Here is a 25,873-nt window from a genome sequence, read left to right as displayed (position 1 = left end):
GTTGGAAGTTTTCAGAAAGAGACAAACTACGAGTCTGCCCAACAAAAAAAAAGATGACCGGATCGTAACCACGCTGGCAACTCAATTTACGGCATTGGAAAGGCTGAACGAACGTGAAATCCGCAAGTGGTGGGAGGGCACTTCCCTGCAAAACTATGTGGAGGTCAGAGTGCCGAGAGGCTTCCGCATTTATACCATTCCAGCCTACGAAAACCCGGATCCCAAACTGCTTGAGGAATGGGCGGAATTCACAGCTCACTCATGCAAAGGGATGCTGTTAATTTTGATCAAATTTGCGTGGAGCGATCATGAGCAAACAAAAAAAAGACATTGACGACTTGGAGACGGAAATCGCCAAGGATGAAAATAAAATAAGGCAACAAGAATTAAGGGAACAAATGACCAAACGACTGAAAAGTTATGAAGGCAAAATCAGAGTGAGGAAACAAGAAAAATGTGAACGTGACGAGCGCGATTACGCACAAGGAAGGATAATCACCTTTGCAAAAAGGTATGATGGCCCACGGACAGCGCTACAGGAGAAAGCAAAACAGCATACAACAGTGCAACCTGAAACATCAGAGTTGGCGATAACCCCAGAATTATCGGAGGAGGAAAACACAGATGGTCAGGGGAGCATGATAAAGAGTTTTCCTTTTCAAGACTAGTTCCGTGTGGTGCAACAGTCATTCCAAAAAGCCAGGGGCAAACCACCAGACCAAAGAAACGCAGGCCAACAAGGAGGGGCGGCTACTGGCGAAAAAGGTCGACAGTCTCCACTGGTAACCAGGAGCAAGAAGAAGCTCCACAAACGCAGGTGAATGGTGAAGAACAGAATGAAGGTGAGGACCTAACTATTATCAACTTGACCTCCTGATCATTATCTCCGGCTGAAAAGAAAGTCCTAAAGCTGGGGTTTTCCTTTTGCCCTCAGAAAAACCTATAGTACACACAGACTCACATTGACCTATTTAAGTTCATAAGGAAGCTTAAACTCCATAAGTTCTTTAAAATGAAGCCCAAAAGGGACAAGACCCATAAATAATCCATCTTAGCAACAGATTTACTGGTGGGCCGTGACCTAGCAGGTATGCAAGCACTCGAAGATCTGAGACTTGAAAACGAATTGGATACTGATCAACAGTTGACTGTAGGAATAGTGGGGGTGGAAGAAGAAAGTGCCCTAACTGCGTTTAAACCTGTATCCACGTTTCAACCACAGATGCCAATAGACATTATTGACACTTTTTCTGAAATGGTCACAAAAGAACTTGTGGCAATGAGACATAAAAAACGGGGCAGACCCAAGAGGCGTAACATCACTTATGAACAGATCCAGGCTTTGGAAGGGCTAAAAAACGACAACACTAGTGTATATAAGCCCTCAGATAAGGGCGGAAACGTTGTAATCCAAACCTACGAGGCGGACAATAAGGAAGCCCTAAGACCGTTACCAGACGAGTCGTCATATGAGAAAACCAATAAAAGTGTATACCTCACTAGCATCAATAATTGTCATGCGTTACTTAAAAACTGGTATGAAAAAGACATGATTGTTACTGAGGAGTATTTGTTTCTGAGGATTTTGAACCCAATTGTCCCATGTTTTTATCATCTACCAAAGGTGCATAAGAACGCACTAGAGCCACCAGGGATGCCGATTGTTTCCTCGCAGTCGAGTCTTTTAGAGCATATTTCTATTTACATTGATCATTTTCTTTCTGAATTTGTAATGTCATTGAGGTCTTATGTGAAGTACACCAGAGACTTTGTTAAAACTATTGATGCCATGCACTGGAGGGAGAGCGATGTAATGATTGTAATGGATATCACCAGCCTATATACATGCATTGCGCATGCAAATGGAATTGAAGCAGTGAAGTACTTCTTGCAGAACAGACCGGTCAAATTTACAACTCATAATGAAATGGTCTTACAATTTCTGGAATTTAGTCTGAATAATAACATCTTTCTGTACCAAGGGCAATACTATCGCCAGGTCTCGGGGACCGCGATGGGCACCTGCTTCGCCCCCAGATATGCAAATTTATTCGTTGGCTGGTGGGAGGAGCAGGTAGCCTGGGCAGAGACCAACCATAACTGCACCAAAAATATTGTTACCTGGCATCGTTATATAGACGATCTTTTTGTGATCTGGAGGGATCAATAGAAACAGCCTTGGAGTATGTAGACAGACTAAATGACAATATGGTACATTTACATTTCACTGCCGAGATGAGTACCTCCTCAGTACATTTTTTAGATCTGGAGGTATGCATAACAGATGGTGATATTCACACTAAACTATACCGTAAGCCCACAGCGGGCAATTCTATATTGCACGCGCAGAGTAGTCACCCCCCCAAAATTGATAAGAAGTATTCCGTTTGGAGAACTCCTACAGATTAAAAGGAACAACACTAGAAAGGCAGACTACCTGAAACACGCACAGGAATGCATGAATAGATTTATAGAGGACGAGTCTATGAAGAACGCACCTTGCAAGAAGCCTTTAATAGGGTCAACAAAACACCAAGTGAGCAACTGTTAGAATGATTACAACCTTTTCTGAAGACGCAGGGGATCTAAAGAAAATCTTTAAGAAAAATTGGAACCTGCTAAAGCTAGACCCAGTGATAGGTTTGGATAACCCTTCACAACCACTACTGACTTTTAGGAAGGCAAGGTCACTGAGGGATACACTAACGAGTAGCTATCAGGGTAAAAAGCCTTCTATCTAGCTATCCACGAACCTACAAGGGTTCTTTCCCTGCGGAAAATGCAAGGCGTGCTCCAGCAGTAAAACAGTCTCCTCATATAGGGTCCCAGGAATGGACAAACCAAAAAAGATCAGAAAATTTCTGACATGCAGTACTCCATACACGGTATACTGCTTGGTCTGTCCCTGCGAACTCCAATATGTTGGAAGTACCATCCATGAGACCAAAAAACGAGTCCTTGAACACTGCAGGGCCATAAAAAACTGTGACATGACCTACCCGGTAGCCCGTCACTTTCAACAGAAACACAATAGTGACAGGGAACTGCTGAGATTCTTTATATTGGACCATGTCCCAACACACTCAAAGGGGGGGGGGTGATAGATTAATGACGTTGCGAAGACTGGAGTCTCGCTACATCATTGATTTACAAACAAAGCACCCGGAAGGCCTTAATACCCATGAAGAACTAGCGGTACATCTGGGAAAACAATAGGTCCAAAAGTGCAACAGGTATCATGGCTGTATGGTGATCAATGTAAAGATGAGGAAACTAAGTTAAGACTGAAACAGATAAGGAATGTAAATATGTAAGGCTTGTATTTATATGTGGGCATATCTGTAATAGAAACACAAATGAATCATGTAAAGACAGGAAAAGCCCATTCAGGGTGAGATGGAAGGACAAATACTGGAGAGAGTAGAAATTGGTCGTAAAGCCCATCCAGGGCATTATTGCAACGTACTGTAACATTGTGATGATTTCATATAATGCTTACCAATCAGTAGGATGAACTATAATGTCTTGTTCGTCTGTAATGATGCAATGGCGGATGGCCGGCTGTAAATGATTGTACACGACCATGCCAAGATGGCGCTCATACTTTTTGTAGTTTCGTCCTCTCTCTATGTCAAATATCACCACGTGTGTATGCGAAATAAAAATGGCTGCCTCAGACGCGCACTTTACCATGGAAAAAGGGAAAACGCCGAAACGCGTCTGGTCGCTGTGGGTTTTTGAAAATAAAACTGTAAACCCGCACCTGAGAGTGCTTTCTCTTTTCTTTGGAACACGAGGCAAGTCAGAGCTTCAATATATATATATATATTCGGGTGAGCCGAAACGTTATGGCGACTTGCACGCAAACTATGAAATAAAAGAACAGACTGAAATCTATGGTCCGTGTCTGCGCTGCTTGGGAGGGCGCTTGGAGTGAGCGAGCCTTGAGGCGGAAACGGAACGTGTGAATATATATATATGGAGCAATTTCTGTTCCCAGTTGAGACCACAGAAGTAACGGACCACCACACGACTTGCAGAGTGTCACAGCGAACTTTTATTATCCATTTTGTCAGCAGTTCAGGTAGGCATGACGCGTTTCGGGCAGGGACTGCCCTTGATCACATATATATATATATATATATACTGAAAAAAATATAGGTTTCTTTTAAAAGCGGGCATTAGGGGCGAGATGACAGTATGGGTGGCAGATCCAGAAAAAAGAAAAAGAGAAGATTTAGAATTTGTATAAAGCATTGGGAGATGCTGAAACCAATCTTGTTCAAGCGTATTCAAGGGGGGGGGGAAGGGGGGGGGGAGGTTGAAGTTGCACAAATCAGGATTTCAATAGCAAAAGCAGCCATAACTGAGATACTTAAACATAAAAAATAAAAAATCTGCTGTAAAGGTTGGTATAAATTACAGATCCAATTGCATTGATATGGGTCTCGCGAAGCTGTTGCAGTCAATCAGTGTGAGTTAGGGGGTTTAAAAGTCTTAAGACACTTGTGTTTGTTGCATACAAAAGTCAGGATGGACGTGCTGGCATAGGCCTTCCTTGTAAAGTAGTGCAAATGCTACTTACCAGTATGCATCTGTTCTTGGCATGTAGGGCTGCTGACATTCATATCTGTGCATAGATCGCCGCCTAGTGTTGGGTCCGGATGATTGCACATTGTTGTCCTAGAAGAGTCTTCGAAGTATCACGAGATAGGTGGCTCCTCCCCTGGACTACAGTGCGCATGGGCATCGCCTCCATCCCCAGATTGTTTTTAGCCATTGGCAGAGATGGAGTGAAGTATGTGAGTGATGACCATGCTATGAGCATATATATATATATATATGAATACTGCAGCTGCTACAGGCGCCGGGGAGGAGGGTGGGCGATATGAATGTCAGCAGCCCTACATGCCAAGAACAGATGCATACTGGTAAGTAGCATTTGCAGTTCGAGGCATGTGGGCTGCTGAATTCATATCTGTGCATAGAATACATAGCAGTCCCTCCATTAGCGGCGGCCGCCCGTGCCAGCTGCAGCAGTCTGAAAAAGTGTTTTGAGAACAGCCTGACCAACAGCTGCCTGCTGTTTGGAGTGCACGTCTACACAGTAATGTTTAGTGAAAGTATGTGTGGTAGACCATGTGGCTGCTCTACAAATATCTTCTAAGGGAATGTTTCCTAGGAAAGCCATAGAGGCCCCCAACTTCCTGGTGGAGTGGGCTCTTGGTGGGATAGTGAGAGTGCGTTTAGCTTTAGCGTAACAGATTTGAATGCATTTCACGATCCACCTAGCGATCCCAGCTTTGGAGATAGCGTTTCCCTTGTGGTGTGTGGCAAAAGCAACGAAAAGCTGCTTGGTTTTGCGAAAATCTTTCGTCATGTCCACGTAGTACATCAAGGCTCTTTTAACGTCAAGGGTGTGGAGCATCCGCTCCGCCAGCGTCTCTGGGTTTTGGAAAAACACTGGCAACTCAATTGTCTGGTTCATATGGAATTGAGAGACAACCTTGGGTAAGAATTTAGGGTTAGTGCGAAGCACAACCCTGTTAGCATGTACTTGGAAGAAAGGTTCTTGGATGGTGAGCGCCTGCAACTCGCTAACCCTCCGTAGCGATGTAATTGCTACTAAGAAAGCAACCTTCCAAGTCAGAAACTGAAGCTCACAAGAGTGCAGTGGCTCGAAGGGAGGACCCATCAGTCTTGTAAGAACCACATTGAGGTTCCATTCTGGAGCTGGTGGGGTCCTTGGTGGAATGACTCTCTTGAGTCCTTCCAGAAAAGCCTTGATAGCAGGGACCTTAAAAAGTGACAGGTGTTGCCTATTCTGGAGGTATGCTGCCATAGCAGACAGGTGAATGCGGATGGAAGAGTACGCCAGATTGCATTGGTACAGGTGGAACAGGTAACAAATGATGTTTTGGATGGAAGCATCTAGCGGGTCAATATCGTGGTTAACACAGTAAATGACAAACCTCTTCCATTTAGCCGCATACCAAGCTCTAGTGGTGGGCTTCCTTGCCTCCCGAATGATGTTCATACAATCGGGAGGAAGATTGAGGTAGCCAAACTCTAGGACTTCAGGAGCCAGATCGCCAGGTTGAGCTGTTGCGGATCTGGGTGCTGAATGTCGCCATGGCTCTGCGTCAGAAGGCTGGGAGTGAGATGAAGCCTTTGATGCGGTACCACGGAGAGTTCCAGAAACGTGGTGTACCACGGTTGGCGAGCCCACGTTGGAGCAACCAGGATGAGAGTCATCGAGTGCTGCCTGAGCTTGCGTGCCACCAGCGGTATCAGAGGTGCTGGGGGAAAAGCGTACGCAAATCTGCCTGACCAGTTCATCCACATCGCATTGCCCTGTGATTGCGGGTGTGGGAACCTGGCGGCGAAGCTTTGGCATTTTGCGTTCTCCTTTGTGGCGAACAGGTCTATCTCTGGATGACCCCACCTTTGGAAGTACGGTTGGAGTACTGATGGATGTATCTCCCACTCGTGCATTTGATGGCTGTGCCTGCTGAGCAGGTCCGCCATCTGGTTGTCCTTGCCCGGGAGATGCTCTGCCATGAGGAAGATGTTCCTCTGAATGGCCCACTTCCACATGCTCTGAGCCAGATGAGACAGCTGCGGAGAGTGTGTGCCTCCCTGCTTCTGAATGTAGTACATGGCCGTCATGTTGTCCGTCCGGATCAACACGACTTTGTTGCACAGATGTACTTTGAACGCCTTCAAGGCCATGAAGATTGCGATCAGTTCCAACACATTGATGTGCATCTTCCTTTGCTGTAGTGTCCATAGTCCCTGCACTGTGTAGTGGAGTACATGCGCTCCCCATCCCTGGAGAGAAGCGTCCGTCGTCAGGATAATCTGTGGCACAGGCTCTTGGAACGGTCGGCCCTTGCAAAGGTTTTGTGGATTCCACCAATGCAGAGAGTTGTATGCCCGACCGCTCACCAACACTAGGTCTGTCAGTTGTCCATGAGCCTGAGTCCACTGACGTGCTAGGCACTCCTGAAGCGGACGCATATGTAGCCTCGCGTGCGGGACAATGGAGATGCAGGAGGCCATCATGCCTATCAACTGCATGAACACTCTCGCAGGAAGCGAGTGTTGAGGCCTGAATCGTTGGATCAGCGTTTGGATACTGGCGATTCTCACTGAATTTGGCTGCGCAGTGGCTGCCTGAGTGTTTATCGTCCCGCCCAGATACTGTCGTACATGGGCGGGCTGGAGATGGGATTTTGGGTAGTTCAGAGAGAATCCCAGAACGTGCAGGAGATGAATGGTGCGGGACACGTGGTCGGCGCACTGCTGTTCTGTTTTTGCCTGAATGAGCCAGTCGTCCAGGTAAGGGTAGACGTGGACGTTCTGGCGTCGTAGATGCGCCGCCACAGTCGCCAGGCACTTCGTAAAGACCCTTGGCGCTGTGGTGACCCCGAACGGCAGAACCCTGAACTGGTAGTGCTGGTCTTGAATAGTGAATCTGAGATACTTCCTGTGGGAAGGATGCAGGGGGATATGAAAGTACGCATCTTTCAGACCCAACGTAGCCAGGAAGTCCCCCTGTTGAAGCAGAGGGAGTACCTGCTGCAACGTGAGCATATGGAAATGCTCCGAGAGAATGTACCAGTTGAGGGGCCTGAGGTCCAGGATGGGCCGTAGGGATCCGTCTTTTTTGGGGATTAGAAAGTACAGAGAGTAAACTCCTGTACCCCTTTCCTGCAGTGGGACGAGCTCTATTGCCTCTTTTTGCAGCATGACCTGAACTTCCTGCTGCAACAAGTGCAAGTGCTCGCCGGACATAGGACGGCTTCTTGGAGGTATGTTTGGTGGAGTGGAAGTAAGTTCCAGACAGTAACCGTACTGGATAAGAGACTTGACCCACCTGTCCGTGGTGATGGATTTCCACGCGGGCAGGAACTGCTGGAGTCTCCCCCCGACCGGTGTTGTGTGGTCGGGGGGCAGTGACAAGACGTCACTGCTTGTTGGCGGTGGTGGACCTGGAGCTGTTGTTTCCACGTCCCCTGCCTTTGATGTTGTTGCCTCTGTAGCCACCTCTACCCTTGTTGGTGTATGAGGTTTGGGTATTACTTTTATAATACTGTGTGGACTGCGATGCCTGACCCCTTGAGGTGCCTCTGGTATTTGAGCGGCGAAAGGAACCACCCCGAAACTGCCGAGACTGGAGGGCCCCCATAGATTTAGCAGTGTCTGTGTCTTTTTTCATTTTTTCCAGTGTCGCATCCACCTCAGGGCCGAACAGGTGGTCAGGATTCACTGTCTGGTTCAGGATTGTTGTTTGTATATCCGGTTTGAAACCTGATATCCTAAGCCATGCGTGCCTCCTCAGCAACACACTAGTGTTGATTGCCCTGGAGGCTGTATCAGCCACGTCCAGTGCACATTTGATGGAAGCGTTCGTGATGAGCTTTCCTTCCTGAATTAACATTTCCCCTGCCTCCTTGTACTGGTCAGGCAAGTGTTGCAGCAGTGTTTCTAAGGGTGTCATAATGAGCCCTATCGTAGCGTGCAAGTAGGGCCTGCGTGTTTGAGATGCGCCAAAAGTTAGCTGCCTGTGCAGCAATCCGTTTCCCTGAGGCCTCAAATATTTTAGACTCTTTGTCAGGGGGAGGAGCGTCACCAGTGGTCTGCGAGTTCGCCCTCTTGCGTGCGTTGGATACCACCAACGAGTCCAGTGGCAAGTGTCCCTTGATATATGTTGGATCCGAGGGCGCTGCCTCATATTTTTTGGCAATGCGAGGATTGATGACACGCGCCCGAGTGGGCTCTTTGAAGACCTCAGTTGCGTGCTTTAGCACTCCCTTGAGCATTGGCAATGTCTTGACTGACTTTTCAGCCACAGAGAAAGTGTCAAATAAAAAGTCCACATCCACAGGATCTGAATGCAGCTCGACATCATGGTTAGCTGCAGCTCGCTCAATCAAACTGTTGAAGGCTGCCGAGTCCTCCGTTGGTGAGGTTTTCGCCGCAAAGAGCTGCGGTTCCTGACCCGATTGCGGGTCGTCCGGGTCACCTCCGGCAGACCAAGGCTCATGTTCCTCCTCCGGATCCGAGTACGCCGGATAGTTGTACTCGGCCTCCTCATCGTCACCATCCCCTGCGTTGGAATGCGTTGGCGAATGTTCTTGAGCCTGTGGAGAGGCAGGCTCTATCGGGGCCGAAGTACCCGCAGAGTCCTTCTTGTTTTTGAGAGGAATACGAAAATGTTCTAACACCGGCTCCGTGGTGATTTTCCTCTTGAGGAGAGACAGTTTCCCGGTATTGGCGTCGATGATGACCTCTCGACGCTCTTCCTCCGTAAGCGGCTGGAGCCGAGGCTTCGACACCACCAGTGCTGCTTTGGGCGTCGACACCTGCTTCGAGGGCACACCCGCCCCATGCTTCGGAGCGAAAGCCTTTGGCGTCGACTTCGGCGGCAGGGTGAAGCGGATAGGCGTTTGCTTTTTTGTGGGCTTTGTCGTGTGCTTCGGCACCACATCCCCTGTTTCGGGGACCACAATCCGAATCCGCTGCAGGGACTCCGCGACCTTCTTCGTCAAGGCCGGGGAGGGCTTGACCGGCTCGAGCGATCTCCCCGAGTCGGGTCCACGAGAGGCGCCGCCTTCGGAGCCGACACTTTACGTTCCTTGTCCCCGACGGGCGGAGCCGTGGAATCGCCGTGACGCTTCTTCGAAGCCTTCTTCGGGTCATCGACCTCGACCATCTTCGGCGCCGAAGCGGCCGCGTCGGTCGACTTCGTTTTCGGCGTCGACCCCGAGGCCCTCGGGTCGGCCATCTTGGCACGGCTCTTGAGGTCGGCCATTTTGAATTTCTTGGAAGTCTATGCCTCCAGAGCCTTCAGCACCAGTGCAGCTTTCACTTTCAGTTTAGAAACCGGAGGAGTGGATCCCAATGGCTTCACTTTCGTTTTTGTTAACGGGAGTGGCACATTAGAAATGTCCGTGACCGGGCCCGGAGGCGGGGCTGCTGGACTAGTAACGAGGTCTTGGGTAAGGCCCGAATGCGATCCCTCGACCTGGGCCGCATGAAGGGGATTGACCCCTGAGGCAGTCTGGGGGCGCTCCTCCTCCGAGCTGTCCCCCACGGTGGCAACGGCCCCATCGTCGTCCCCTACCTCGTCGCCGGCTTCGTCAAAGTCCTCGTCTCCCGCGTCGTAGGCATCCCCTTCAGACGCGGGGCTAGAGTCCGAAACCCGCATGACATCGTCGTCTTCAACAGATTCTTCGAAGATGTCGTCCGGCGGGGGCGCCGAGGTTGCCGATAACTGGGCCTGCAGTCTAGCGGCCCGACGAATCTTGGAGGTTTTCTTACACCGGAACTTCGAGCAGGCCATACACCTGGCCTCATCATGGTCCGGTGACAAACATTTGTTGCACACAGGGTGCACATCGAGGTGTGAATACTTGGAGGTGCACACCGGGCACCTTTTGAACGGAGTTCGTTCCATGTCTGGAGCGTCGAGTAGGCCCGTCCGCGCCGAGAGCACGCGGATGGGTAGCAAGAGTTCGGAGCTGAGAACAGACAAAACCCGAACGAAACAATACCGACGCCCAGCCTAAAGACCTTTTGGTCTCGAGTTAGAAAAGTTTTACAACTATCGATCGCGACAGAGGGAACCGAAACACATCCGAACCCAATGGCGGAAAAAAACAATCTGGGGATGGAGGCGATGCCCATGCGCACTGTAGTCCAGGGGAGGAGCCACCTATCTCGTGATACTTCGAAGACTCTTCCAGGACAACAATGTGCAATCATCCGGACCCAACACTAGGCGGCGATCTATGCACAGATATGAATTCAGCAGCCCACATGCCTCGAACGACTAAGAATATGGCAGTAAAATGAACCCACCAACAAAACATGACCACAGTAACATACATGGTGCTCATGGCATATGGGACAATAAGGAGTATGTTAAATTAGCAACACCAAGTTACAGTGTCATGTTTACTGACAAATAAATGTTCGAAATGCCAGACAGATTCTATCATTAAAAGTATGGAGACTTTACACTAACATACTAAAAAGGCCAAGTCAATGGCTAGAAAAGGAAGCAAAACAGTAAGTACATCTTAGAGAAACACAGCATCTGAAATTAGCAGTTGGGTAGATGGATTAGACAGGCATAGTTCTCGACATGTACTAGGAGTGAGCACCACAGTTCATGGATCTGAGCAAGTTGAGATCTCCACTGTGATCACCTATGACATGGGAAGATATAGGACTGCAAGGAAAGTCTCCAACCCACCCCATGTCTTTTGGAATAACCCTAAGGATATATAGAATTCGAGGACAGGCATAAATGGTGTTTCAGAAGAACCTTTGGGACATGGGGGGTTGGAAGAAAAACATAAAGGAGTTCACATAAACAATCAGCATTAGGCCACTCCATCTGCTTCCCACCTATCCAATTAGCACCCGGTGTTAGGGTTGATGGTAAAAGTTTCTCTGGGTGGACAGTCCCAAGTCTCCAAAATTTCCAGGCAAATGTCCATTTCCTTTAACGAGAAGCTGTCCACTCTGCTAATGTTAGGCTTGTGATGGAGGAGTATGGCAGGAACACGTGCTGTAAAGCGGAAACCTGCTAGTCGGCAGGATTGTGGAAAGAATGCCCCAGTGTTTACTCAGACTTTTCCAACTCTTGTCCTCAGCACTGGTTGGAAAGCTCCAATGCTAAAACACTGTCTTCAACTCCAATATTTTGAAGCTGGGACAAATCGGATTGGACCAAAAGCTCTCAAACCAGGAACAGGTGCGGGCAGTAAGCCACTTCAGATTGTGTTTTGTGCTGTGTGGATACAATATTCTATAGGGAAACTGACATAGCAGTTATACTAGTGGGAAATGTCCCTATACTACAACTTCAAGTCGTTTTGAGATACAACATTTAAGCATTACTTTACATCTATCAATCAATACATGTGTATTTTTGCTGTATAAGCAATTAAACTTTATTACAGAGGCAACTCATTAACCATGGGCAGTAATGCACAAGATATAGATCTTAAGTTCCCTAAAATAAACAAAAATACATCAACATACTGGAAAATTATATCACAAAATTATAACAAAGTAAAAAGTCAAAAACATCACCCGAAACACAAATCATAAGACCATTTTACATGGATCAAACTTTAACTTATTCTTACCTGTTCTGAATTAAAGAGATTACTTGTGAGTATGTCTTTCCAATAACACTTTCACCGTTAACTTTTATAATTCTGTCGCCTGAAAGAAATAATTAGAAAATCACAATCCCAAAAATATGTCAAACTGTTACCACATCATTGGACCACCACATACCAAGCACAGATCAAATGTGATAGTTCATACTGTGCCATCAGTGCGTGATGCAATTTTAAAAAAACACTTATCTATATACCAGAGTACCTCCTCCTTAAGAAAAGAAATTGCATAGTTAAAAGAAAATGCCACTCTAAATAAGTTACAAATCTCGTTTAAGCTATCCACAAGATGGATGCATTTACACAAGATCCATCTGCAAGATCCATCTGTATGCATCACAATTGAATTTATATCATTAAGCTTGTGATGTGGAATTGCGTTTTACTCATTATTGCACAAGACAAAATAAAAAAGATACAGAAAAAAGACAGGTTGGGGGGCCAGGTGGCCGGGGAACAATGAATGCTGTGTCAAGCCAGAATGGCAACATGTGAGCCACTGAGATGTAAAATAGGTGAATATTTATAGCTTATGTAACTCTTGGTCGCTTGAACCCTTGTTCATGTTAAACCTCATACAACTATTGGCAGTGAATAAAACGTAGTTAACAAGCACCAAACCCAAGTAGCATACAGACACAATTTGGCTCAACGAGCAAATGCCATTTTAGGCAGAGGCAAAAGTAACCATATGAAAAACCCAATAAGGCTGGCACATGTCAGGAATCCACAGGATTGATTATCTGTGCCCCAACCTTACCTGTCCTTTAGAGGCAAATCTTGTGCGCCCATTGTAAGCTCATGGTAAGCTCACAAGGTCTTTCGCAATCTGGTTCTCAGCTGAGCACCAGCAGGGGAAGAGGTAGCATAGCGAAGTAAGCAGGACCATGTTCAGCAGGTGCATAAAAACTAAGGGCCCTTATTCCTGGTGGCTGGCTTGGTCTCCTTATTTAAAAATGGCTGCCACCCAGATATGGCACAGTGGATCTTTAGGTAACACTGTGTATGACCAGACAGGCGTCAATATGGAGCCTGTGACTTTTGTTGCAGTGCAGTAAGCCACGTTTTTGGAGATACGGGGCAGATGTTAAATGGACATGTTAGCGCGTCGGAGATCAATTGGGCTAGAGAGAACTTGAACAAGGTACACAATTTCGGGTGGTAACTGACTTCGCTGAGGACCAAATACATTATGTGAACCACGGTTTTAATTGCTGCTCCTCTAACACAAAGCTTTGGGTTCTCGTAACCTCCAAGAATTAATGACAAAAGTGATTTCAGTGCTGCGCCACTAACAGGGAAATGATAAAAGGGAATGAGGTGCAAACAGAAGCCTCTCGTTGATGAAAGTTGCTGCAAAAATGTTAGGTGGTTGGAACGCAGTTGAAGGGTTTAGACAGAACTGTACGTAAATAGGTCGAGTTCTTTCCGCAGATATAGGATGACCACTACTTGATGATCCTTGTAAATAGTTTTTTCTCTCTCTCTTCACAGATATTGGTGCGAAACACAACGGAGCAGAGGTCCTAAGCGAGACCATCTTGGTTCGCCGTAATCACCCGGTACGACTGCTGATTATTTAATGCCCTCAAACACTACTTACTGTTCGTGTTTGTGGCATACACTTGGTCTCCTAACAGAACATAGTTTGAGGCCAAGATGCTGGAGTTCCTGCTGCCCTGGGCAGGGCCGCTGCTGAGCCACCCACTGCTAGAGGGGCTGCTGGCCCCGACGGCCAGGTCCAGGGAGGAACCAGGCGCTTAGGCCAAAGTCCCAGAGTTTTTGCAATGTGCCTATGAGCCACCTAAAGCCACCAGCCTCCTGAAGCAGTTGTGGATATCTCAGGAAGAAGTGGAGACAGGCTCAAGGCTGGGAAAATAAAAGGGTCACTGGCTTCAGAGGTGAGTTCTTAGACCAATGAAGAGTAAAGGTTGTCCTCCTGAGATTTAAACCTGAAACGGGCAGGGTAGGATTCCAACTCAGCAGCAACTGCTTAACGCACTGTGCTAACTTGCAGCTGGCTCGCTTACCGTGGCCTACCCTTGAGCTGAAATGTGAACATCAACACAAGTGGAAAAAAGAACAGTCTTACAGACGTGTTCTTTTCATTGGCTTCCACCCCTTAACCGCTCACTTCACATACCATATACTGTTAATTTTTCACATTGCACTCACAAGCATCTGAGCACACCGCCCTCATGAAATACTGCTTCATATGCGGATACTAAGTCTTATAATACAGATTGATCTCTCGCCACAGGGTCTCTGCACATCATTTCTAATTCTTTGCCAATTAATTTAGCCAAATGCTGGTTTTAGGGATTCAGTGACCCTGGAAAGACACTCCCTCAGGTGATATTTTACTTGAAACATCACCCGATGAACTGTTGTCCTTTGATACTTGTGCTGCGCCTGGCTGCATTAATTTAGATAGAGACTACATACACATGAGCACTGGCATAATAGTCTGGTTTACAGTTTGACTCCTTACTAGAATATTTTTTGTAAACCCTGCTGTAAAAAAATAAAACAAAAAAACGACTTTCTGTATGAAATGCAACTATGAGAAAAAATGATTCAGTTTACTTTAGAGATGTGAAATAACGAATTGCAATGAAAGTACTATATAGGATGAAGAAATGATACGTCAACAAGCCAATGACATGTCGTGAATAGAAATACTCCTCTATGCAAAGCCAAAAAACACTATCCCTATTTTAAAGAAATGTTTACATTAGGTATGCAGACAGCCATGCCTTCAAGCAAGGCATGAAAACGGCAGCGGGGCTAGGCCACATGAAGTCACAAGTCAAGGTTTGCACATGGGACTGGCAGACAGAATTGTTGGCTAGCTGGAAACTCTTCTATTTTCCTAGGGTCAATAAGCCTCTACTTCGGAGATGTGCTCAAGCGGATAAAGTAGTGCCCAGTCTCATGTGAATTGCGTTTTAAAAGTCACTAACACTCATACAAATATGATGTCAACCAGGAAAATCACTTTCGCTTCACGTACCCCATTTCTCGCCTTATTAAAATTCATTAAAGCTGGAAAATCCCTTTGGCTTGACGTAGTTTCTACAGTGCAAGGGGTGAGGAGAGGAGAACGGCCGTCACCTCTCGCTGCCACCGCGACCACTGAGCTACCACCGAGCTCCCACTTGGCAGCATCGGAGCGTGTGGCCCTGCCCTCGGCCCCCCGGGTGTCTTACAAGCACTAGTGGAAGAGGAGTGTGGCTGCCGCCAGTCGGTGAGGAAGTGCCACGGATGGCCAGAGGAAGAGGCCGGTTTAAATCTGGGTGCGGCCTGGGGGTTCACTTGGCGGGCCCCACATGCCACAACACAGCACCAGGGGTCTGACCCTCATTGCAGGAGGTCCCAGGAGGATCCTTCAACCTGTGCCACAGTCTCACCGCCAGTGCAGCAGATCCGGGAGTTGGGGAGAGGCTAGATTGGAGCAGCAGTGGGATTGAGGACCCGAGGCAAGCGGGCCCCCATAAGGCTGAAGACCAACTCCCCTCCCCCAGTAGAAGGGCCAATAACCGAGGACCACACCAAGACCCATCAAGGTCCATAACAAGACGCCAGGTGAGGTTCCTAATAACTTTTTACTAATCTGCACAAAACCCTACAAATCCCACGAGCGGAGTCACCAGCCACCACCTACCATCGAACCAGCAGCCAGAACCCAGTGCTCCTAATCTTTCTCTGCTTGCAGGTACGCGTCCCTGCTTAACTGCCATGCTTCTATCCCACTGACCCCAGCCACAGAGGGCCATAGGGGATCACAGGGGAGTAGAGCAGAGGCAACAAGGTAACCAGGCACTTGGGCATCTTCCCTCCCAGTCTCCAGAAACTCAGAGGTGCAGAGAGGCCCAGGGAAGCACAATTAGTGAATCGGCGAAATCGTGCAGGAGTATAGCAGCCCTGGGCCACCGTCCCCTGCATCATAGCAGCAACTCTCACTCAATGCGCAGCTACCAGCAGCAAGCGGCAGCAACAGCTAGCCATCTCAGCCCAGGCGTCCCAAGTATCTAATGGAGACTGGTTTAGTTGGGGTCCCAGAAAGTACTATAATGGCAGAACTCACCTCTTTTCGTAAGGGCAAAGGTGTAGTATGTTGTGAAAGACCGGCCTTAGATCCGGAAAGACAAGGGCCCACACTAAAGACTCCTGACGGATACCAGGCTGAAACAAGGCTGTGTGCTCGCACCTCTGCTCTTCAATCTTTATATAGCAGACATGTCTAACCATCTTAACGAAGCAAACTGCCATCCCCTAAGATAGGAGGCCAAAGAATGACAAATCTGCTATACGCAGATGACCTGGTACTCCTCAGCCAGACAAAGATAGGTCTGCAATGGTTACTTTCAACTCATCAAGACCACACAACAGGGAACATGCTCGAGATCAACCAATCAAAAACCAAGATGGTTGCCTTCAGCCTAAACCCCAGCTTGGCTAATAGGTGCATCTTAATGGCGTTGAATTGCAACACAGCAAAGATTACAAGTACTTGGGAATCGTTCTAGATAGCAATTGGTCACTCACGCCCCACATTCGCTCTATAAACACCAAGGGCACTAGACTAATGGTTGCTTTTACGTCCATTGCGCAAAAGTTACGAGGCCCCAGCATCGACCGCTTCTCAAGGTAATGAATAAAAAAAAAAATCGGCCCTACCCTGACTTACACAAGAGAAATCACCCTAGGGAAGTAAGTTGGGCCTGTGGACAAACTGTTCAAAAGAATCTACAAAACCACCTTGCACCTTCCAAAAAGAGCATATCCTTCTCAAGTGAGATTAGAATACATCATCACAAAGCAGCGCTGGGCCAGTGGCAGTTGTTTTCTGAACTTCTGCCACCGGCTCAGACTGGCACACCCTGAATCCATGCATGCTCTAATTTGGACTGAACTGGTCCAACCGGACAACGATCATCATACAGAGACCAGCTAGACATCATACCAAGAGACTTATCACTAACCGAAGCCTGGAGCAAACATCTTTCCCAGCAAGTATTCAAGAAACTGACATCCTGCACGGCCAAAATTATGTCGACATTAGAAGACAAGGCAGCTCTGTGCAAACGCGCCCATGTTTGGGCAGTGATGAACTCGCATTCTTCAATGAAGCAACAGTACTATATAACCTGCACCTATCCAAACAGGACTATAACTAGTAAAATGAATACATTAAAAAAATTGAAAAAACAGCTGTTTCGAGCCAGAGAGGCTAAGTGAGCCACTGGGGCATGCATTGAGTGAATATGTATAACTCAGAGTATTCATTTTAAATCTCCTATGACTGCCTACAGGCAGTAAATAAAACCCAGCTAACATTTATATAAAAAACATGTAGCATACAGAGAAAGCTGGGTTCTACCAGCACTCACTGTTTTAGGCAGAGTCCGACTTAGGAAAAAAGCCACAAATGCTGGGACTCATCAGGAACACACATTATTAGCTATGTCCCTGCACTACCTGCCTTTCAGAGGCAAATCCTGGCTTTCTCACATACCAATAGTGTGCAATCCGGGTCAAAACACATTACCTCGCCCGCATCTAAAGTTATATTGTCTACCAAGACGTGGGCTGAAACATTTCCTTAATTTGCGGGGTTTTTTTTTTTACTCAAAGGAGTATATAAATTCTTTTGAGCCACGTTTTCTGATAGAGAAAGATTGTATTTACTGAACATAGAAACGGATTAACACGAAGAGTGCATCAGATGCAGTTAAAGTAACATAAAAGAGAATCCGATCAAACAAAAATGAGAAGAAAAGCTTTACGGGCTATTTGTAACAGAATAATCTTCAGCAAGCATTGGTAACGCCAAAAGGTTTAGCCTTGGTAGGCCAGAACCCCTTTTATTCATCTTAATGTTTTCCAAACATTTGCAATTGCATTAAAAGTGTAAACGTTTTAAAAAGTAAACAATGCACAAAACGTGAGGCGAGGAATACTTGCAAATAATCTAACCCCTGGGAATAGCTAGGGGTAGCATTCTAACCCAGTCTAAGCATGCAGCCCTATAAATAGGGTGTGCAAATGTCTGCACATAAAACCTGGATCCAGGGCAGATAATACTTGGGCCAGGGTGAGCATTATGAACTTGTCCTTCAGAAGGAAGAAGTCTCGAGGGAAAAGGTCTAGAATGGGGCAAAGTCCTCCATCCTTTGTTAGCAACAGAGTGTAACTGAAGTAGCAACCAGTCCGGATCTCAGATGACGGTACCCTCTCTATTGCACCCTTGGCCAAGAGAACACGAACGTCTATGTGGAGTATGGACAAGTGATCCTTTGGGCTGGATATGGGCTGGATGTGGTGTGGATGGCATGTCCAAGCGGTAGGATAGAAAGGTAAAGAGTCTCCCTATACCATTATCTGAAACATTCATTGATCTGACGAGATGCTCCACCACCTGGGGAGGTAAAAGGTAAATCAACCTCAAACTGGGCGATCATGAGAAGTCAAGAACAATTTCAAGCAGTTTTGCAGCAGCTCTGGGGGCAGAGGTTGGGTAGCTGTTGCCCCTGGGGGCTTGGAGGCTGCAAGCCTGCTCCTCAGACTCTCTTTCAAAAGGACTGGGAGGTCTGTTGTTGCTGGTTAATTACTGTAGCTGCATCCACTGAAATACCCTATCGAAGCTTCGAAAGGAGGACTCTTGTGAGGGTAACTGCTAAGTTGTCTGAGTTAGGTCTAGAGAGCAGGCCTTGCTCTCTCCATATCACTCCACAGCCGAATCAGCCTTTGCTCCAAATAATTTTGAGCCATCAAAGTGACTGTCCATAAGGGGACTGTTGCATATCATATGAAAAACTAGCTGAGTGAATCCACTGGTGGCATCAAAGCACCACACTGGTCCCAACTGCCCTACGCAGACAGTAGGGTGTGTTCAGACCTGAAGGGATGGTATATTTAGCCATGTCTCAACTGTCCAAGATAAACCGTCGCGTTGTTGGCCTTATCAATACAGGGACAGCTGGCAGGATGTCACATACAACGTGTGTGAGTACCTGTCCAGGAGGCATGAGGTAATATGGAACTTTTAGCGAGACTGGTGCTGGAGAACTCACAGATATATTGTTACACAAGTAGTAACTTGTGCATCTGAAAGAGAGAAGTTAGTGATAGATTCCTTACCTTAGAATAGATGCCCCAGCAATATCAACCCTGGTGGTGGGTCTGCAGATAAGATTACACCAGTAAGTCACGGAGAACAGAACAGCCAAAGAAGCCTTCACTCCGGGCCTGACTGTCCAGGCAATAATGCTTTGTAAAGGTGTGCAGTGAAGCCCATGTGGCAGCCTGACCCCATGTCCCAATGCCGTAGTGGCTGCTGTTGCCCGGGTAGAATGGGCACGCAGCCCCACCGGAGGTTCCTTTTTAGCCATAGAATAACAGGCCTTGATACACAAGACGACCCAGCGGGAGCTAGTCCTCTTGTGAACAGCCCGGCCTTTCTTGGCGCTTGCGTAGCCAACAAAGAGCTGGTCATCCACCTGGAATGCTTGTGTGCGATTCAGGTAAAAGGAGAGCACACGTTTTGGGTCCAGATGGTGGAGCCTCTCTTCCTCTCTGGAAGGAGGCGGAAAGAAAGTGGGCAAGGTGATAGTCTGCCCGATGTGGAAGGCAGTGACAACCTTTGGCAAGAAGGAAGGACGAGTGCAAAGCACAACCTTGTCCGGATGAACCGACAGAAAAGGAGGCTTACAAGAAAGAGCCTGAAGCTCAAGCACTCTCCTGGCAGAGGTGATAGCCACCAGGAAGGCAGTTTTCAAAGTCAGAAGACGTAAGGGACAATTGTGAAGCGGCTCAAATGGAGCGCACATGAGATAGGTCAAAACAAGATTCAAGTCCCACTGAGGCATTATGAAAGGAACAGGAGGGAACATATGCGTAGTGCCTTTTAAGAATCTCTGTACAACAGGAGACTTGAAAAGAGAAGCTGATCTGGAAGCCTCAGAAAGGCTGAAATGGCCGAAAGGTAGCCCTTGATAGTGCCCAAAGCAGAGCCCTCCCGGGCCAGAGAAAGAAGGAACAAAAGGACCTCAGAAAGAGGGATAGAAAGGGATCCACAGTCTTGGCTGTGCACCATGCCACAAATTTGTTCCACCTGCAGGCATATACCGATTTAGTGGAGGGACGCCTGGCTGCCAGAATGACATCACAGACTTCGGGAGGCAAGTCAAATGGAATCAACTGTCGCCGCTCAATCTCCACACGTTTGGTGGAGGCTGGGCAGATTCCGGTGGAGAACCGACCCCTGCTGCTGCGACAGCAGATCCTCCCGCAGAGGCCGTCGGTGGCGGGGGATCCAGGCTCATACTGAGTAGCTCGGGATACCAAACTATTCGAGCCCAGTCCGGAGCCACAAGGATGACTTGGGCCGGGTTCCGTCTGATCTTCTTCAGAACTCTGGGCAGAAGTGGTATAGGCGGTAATGCGTACAACAGACCGCAACTCCACTTGCGACGAAAAGCGCGCCGAGCGAGTGCCGCCTTGGAAATTCCAACGCGCAGAACTGATGACATTGCGCGTTCTCTTCGGTGGCGAATAGATCTAACCAAGACTCTCACCACTGTTGAAACAGACTTTGCGCCACCTCCGAGTGAAGAAGCCATTCGTGATCCATCAGACACTGGCGGCTGAGTTCGTCCGTCCTGGCGTTCAAAGAACCTGCCAGGTGTTGAACCATCAAAGAAATGCTGTGACGTTCCAGCCCAGCCATGTCCAGAGGCGCAGACCCTCCTGACATTGGGTCCACGACCCCACCCCGCCCTGTGTGTTGCAATACCACATGGCGGGGGTGTTGTCCGTGAACACCTGCACTACCTTCCCCCTGACAGAGGGGAGGAATGCCTTCAGTGCACGAAGAATCGCCAAAGCTCCTGAAGGTTGGTATGGAGCCGGGACTCCGGCCGAGACCAGAGGCCTCTGATCTCTGCCTCTCCCATGTAGCCACCCCATCCCTGGAGGGACGCTTCAGTCACAACTGTGTGCTCCGGTTGGGGAAGGGAGAGGGATCTGCTGCTGACCCAATGCTGATTTGTGAGCCACCACTGCAATTGTTGTGCAGCGCCCTCCGAGATCTGGACGTAATCGGACAGGTTTCCCTGACGCTACGCCCACTGGAACTTTTAGGTCCTACTGCAGAGCCCGCATATGCCACCTGACATGGGTGGTCAGCAGGAGGCCATGAGTCCCAGCAGCCTCAAGGTATTCCTGACTGAAACCCAGGACAAGGGCTGAAAGATCAGAATCATAGCCCAAATGTCCTGGACTAGCTGTTCGGGAGGATAAACCCGAAACTGCGCCGTGTCCAGAACCGCTCCGATGAAGAGGAGCTTCTGAGTGGGAATCAGGAGCGACTTCGGCTTGTTGATGGAAAATCCCAGCAAATGCAGGAGGTCGGCCGTAGTCTGGAGGTGGGAGACGACTGTCTGAGGCAAGCACGCCTTGAACAACCAGTCTTCGAGATAGGGGAAGACTGAAACCCCTGATCTGTGCAGATGAGCTGCAACCACGGCCATCACATTTTTTTGAACACCCAAGGGGCGCTGGTAAGGCCAAAGGGGAGCACGGTGAACTGGAAATACTCCTGGGCCACCGTGAATCGTAGGTAATGCCGATAGGCCGGCAGGACAGGAATATGAAAATAAGCATCCTGCAGGTCCAGTGCCACCATCCAGTCTTGTGGGTCGAGAGCATCCAAGACCTGAGCCAGAGTGAGCATCTTGAACTTCTCCTTCAGGAGGAAGCGATTGACATTCCTAAGGTCTAAGATGGGACGTAGACCCTTGTCCTTCTTTGGAACCAAGAAGTAGTGGGAGTAACAATCACGACCTACTTCTGGCGTCGGAACATGCTCGATTGCCTCCTTGGCTGGTGGGCCTAAAACACTGGACTAGGAAGGTGTGGTGGCACTGGCAGCAGGGGTGTTGATAGACTGACCCGCACGCTGGCCCCATGACCCGCCTCTGCGCGCCCACATCCGCGGCTGCAATGGGACTGTTGCTGCGCAGGTTTGTTCTGAAACAAACGTGTTTGCAACGCCTCTTCCGGAGCTTCAAAAGGAACGAAAGTTAGAAGAGGAAAGAGTATGTGTGGCCGAAAGGCCTAAGGACTTGGCCGTAGCCAGAGACTCCTTAAAACACTCCAATGTGGAATCCGCCTCATCACCTAAGAGGCGGGTGCCATCGAAGGGCATGTCCATCAAAGTATTCTGGACATCTGCAGAAAGGCCAGTCCTCAACCAGGCATGACGACGTAACGCCACCATTGTTGAAATCGCCCTATCCAGCGAATCAGCGCTATTAAGACCATAACGCTCCCCTCCATAAGAGCTCGGGAGAGAACTGTCTGAGCCTCCTCTGGACACTGAGGTAGCACCTGCTCAACCGCATCCGATACAGAATGGAAATAGCGGCCCAAGAGACAGGCAGTGTTCACAGACCGCAGTCCAGAACTTGCGGAAGAATAAATCTCCTTGACAAACTGCTCCAATTTCTTGGATTCCTTGTCTGGTGGAGCAGAAGAAAAATGCACTCAGGGACGTGGAGGCCTGAAACACTAAACTTTCAGGTGTTGGGTGCTGGGTAAGGAAGTCAGGGTCGCCCAGAGCCGGGCAATGACGTTGATCAACACCCTTATCCACAGGAGCCCCTGAGTTGGGCCGGGACCAAGAGCCCAAAAGCGCATCAGAAAGTGCCTCATTAAACGGCAACAGCGGTTCTGTAGAAGAAGAAGTTGGACAAAGCACTTCAGTTATTAGGCTGGTCCTGACAGCCATTGTGGGGTGCTCAAGGTCAAAAGCCTCGGCCGCACTATGTAGCACCATGGAAAAGGAACCACTCTCCTCCATAGTAGCTAAAGGGGATGGTGAACCAGGTGCCGGAGTGTAATCCGGGCCACCGGCCTCCGCCTTCCCATCCCAGTCGGGGACGGACTCGCACTGTGCTGCAAGAGGGTCTTGAAACCCTTCCCAATCCTCCCCTTCCTGCATGAGGGGACAAGGACGTGGGTGAATAAAAGGGTAAAAGTCTCCCATTGGCGTTGGGATCGGTGCCGGAAGACATCCCTCCGGAACCCGTGCCGACGTCGTTAAAGTCGTCGACGTCGGTGACGGCCGCCGGCGTCACCCGCATCGTCGATGTCAGTGAGGGCTGTAGGGGTCCACCGGCAGGAACGGGGAGCCCCGGCCAGAGCCATGGAGGCCTCTGGGCGTCGATGTCGGGGCCGGAGCCGGTGACGTCGAGGAACGCGGAACATTGGGGCCAGAAGGCGATCAGACGGGGCCGCATGGGCTGAAGATATGTGCCATTGCAGACACAAACTCTTGCAATTCGGCTGGAGTCGCCGATGGACCCGGGAAAGGTAGGTAAGCCAACGGTAAATGCTCAGGCACCGTCGGAGCGGAAGGGGCGGTGCCACCTGCCCCCTCAGACGCATCCCGCGAGGGGATGACGAAGAGTGACAACGCTTCTTTGACTTTTTGTGCTTCGCCTTACCTGACTTAGAGTGCCAAGACTTCGAATGATGGTGCTTGCTCCGCGACCTCCCACGAAACCGGGACCTGGAATGACGTGGGGCCGGTTCCCGGGCTTCCAGCCACTTTCGGGACCGCTCCCGCAAAGTTTTCGGGGCCAGGGCTCGGCAGTGGGAACACAACTCGGTGTCATGGTCATGCCCCAGGCAGAAAAGACATTCACGGCGTGCGGGCCCATCAGCGACATCGTGCGCGGACACGCCTCGCAAAGCTTGAAACCTGGCATCTCTATGCACCAGGAGTAAGTTTTACTTACAATTTAATCAAACAAACACTTTAGTCAACAAGTGGACGGGGTACCGCTCTCTCCGGATCTGCGCTGGCTAGCGCGGAAAAAGAAAGTACTGACATCCGCGAGCGTGGGCGCGTCTAAGTAGCTCAAATGACGTCATCTCGGCGAATACGACGCCAACGTTGCATGCGCCGCACAACGATGCCTATCAACGCGCAGGGGTACTGCTGACGAAAGCTTTCCGGATCCAGTCTGACGCCTGGGGATATTCTAAGGTAAGGAATCTATCACTAACGTGTCTGTTTTAGATATATTAAACACCACAGGCACCATCATATATGGAACTTAGATAAAAGCTGAATAGGTCACTCTCCTGTGCAACACAACGTAACAGCAAAACAGTCCCACATTGGGCCTTGGAACATGAATGGCCTTAATGATAAAATGAAGAGAAGGACAGTGATGTACTGAGTGGGTTGCCATACTCCTCCAGAAAAACTTCCCACAAGTCACAGGAAAGACATGTTCACCACCTAGGCAGATGCCTGGCACTCACTGTGGTACATAGATTTAAGGTCTTAAAGAACTGGGCAAGGTCAATGGGACTCTGGGACATATGCAGAGGGAGACATCAAAAGGACAGGCAATATTTCTGCTTCTCACCCCCCAAAGCTCCATCTCATGATCAGAGTATTTAACTTAACGACAGATGTGTGTGGCAAGGAAGGCGCATATCTGTCCCACAGGGCTTTCTGACCATTTCCCAGTACAATACATGTTGTTTGGACCGCATCACTGCCAGAAAGCCAAATGATGCCTAAACGCATCGTAACTGAAAGACGACGATCTAGCAGACTCCCTGAAGGATATTGAAGAATACTTCACAGTGAACAATCATCCAGTTCCCTCCTCCACAACTCTTTGGGAGGCATTTGAAACTGTTATTCAAGTGAGAGCAATATCCCTGCTTGGGATGAAAGCCAAAGATAAGCAACCCAAAACAGAAATATTGGAAGCATAAAATTACCTGACTCGAGGTACAAGTCACTGAATCATACAAGAGCCGAAATTTAGGCAATTAGAGGTAGCTCACTCTAAAGCTGCTTGACAGACCAAAGGTTGCATGATGGGCATCCCACTACAGAATATATGAATAAAGAAAAAATGTAAATACGTTATTAAACATGCTGGCCAACAAGAAACTGGGGACTAGGATTGTTCCCTCAATTCTACACAGCGAAGAGGAGTTGATCACCAAAAAAAGTAGGAATAGCTGAAACGTTTGCTACATATTATAGAGCACTCTAAAAGGAACAGATTACACTGCAAGCAGAACTTGCCCGCTCTATAGTCAGAAATCTGATACTGCATGTTTTATTGAATGAGGAAAAGAGAAGACAGACCACCACTTATTATAGGACGAGAGCCAGAGGGTCATTTTGAATATACCAATGGGTATGAACAGGTTGCCCCCTGAATTCCTTTTAGAAGCCTGCTTCATTGCTTTCTCTAAACCAGAGACCGTTGTTTGATGAGGTACTACAAAAGACCTTCCTGCCACTTGATCTACTTTACACCAGCGTAGTAATGATACTGAAAACAGACAAACCTCTGGACAAATGCCCATTCTACCATCCAATTTAATGAATTAAAGTCAAGTTCAAAATACTTGCTATGGTCTGTCAGCAGACTAGTTAAAGTGGTACAGACCCTGGTCCACAGTGGTCAAAACGGCTCCATGACGGGCAGGAGCACAATTGCATATAGCTGTGTCTGAACTAGGGTGGCGAAGTGAGCTAAAGAACGATGATGCATTCAATGTATGTATGTATGTATGTATGTATCGCATACTTCTATAGCGCAGACTGTCACCCAGAGGGCATACTGGCGCTT

At 48.4% G+C, this 25,873-nt stretch overlaps 1 protein-coding gene across 2 annotated transcripts in view; it reads right to left on the bottom strand.

Moving 5' to 3' along the window:
* Positions 1-25,873, bottom strand: part of ARHGAP21 (Rho GTPase activating protein 21) — a 430,157-nt gene that overhangs the window by 158,963 nt on the left and 245,321 nt on the right. For both annotated transcript variants that reach the window (XM_086941663.1, XM_086941662.1), the window contains exon 6: positions 12,165-12,243. In XM_086941663.1, the coding sequence (XP_086797789.1) occupies positions 12,165-12,243 (79 nt within the window). The remainder of the gene's footprint in view (positions 1-12,164; positions 12,244-25,873) is intronic.

Source organism: Lissotriton vulgaris, chromosome 10 (genome assembly GCF_964263255.1).
Source record: "Lissotriton vulgaris chromosome 10, aLisVul1.2, whole genome shotgun sequence".
Classification (NCBI taxonomy): Eukaryota; Metazoa; Chordata; class Amphibia; order Caudata; family Salamandridae; genus Lissotriton; species Lissotriton vulgaris.
Note: the sequence above shows the minus strand (reverse complement) of the source record. Positions and strands in the feature narration are given on the sequence as shown.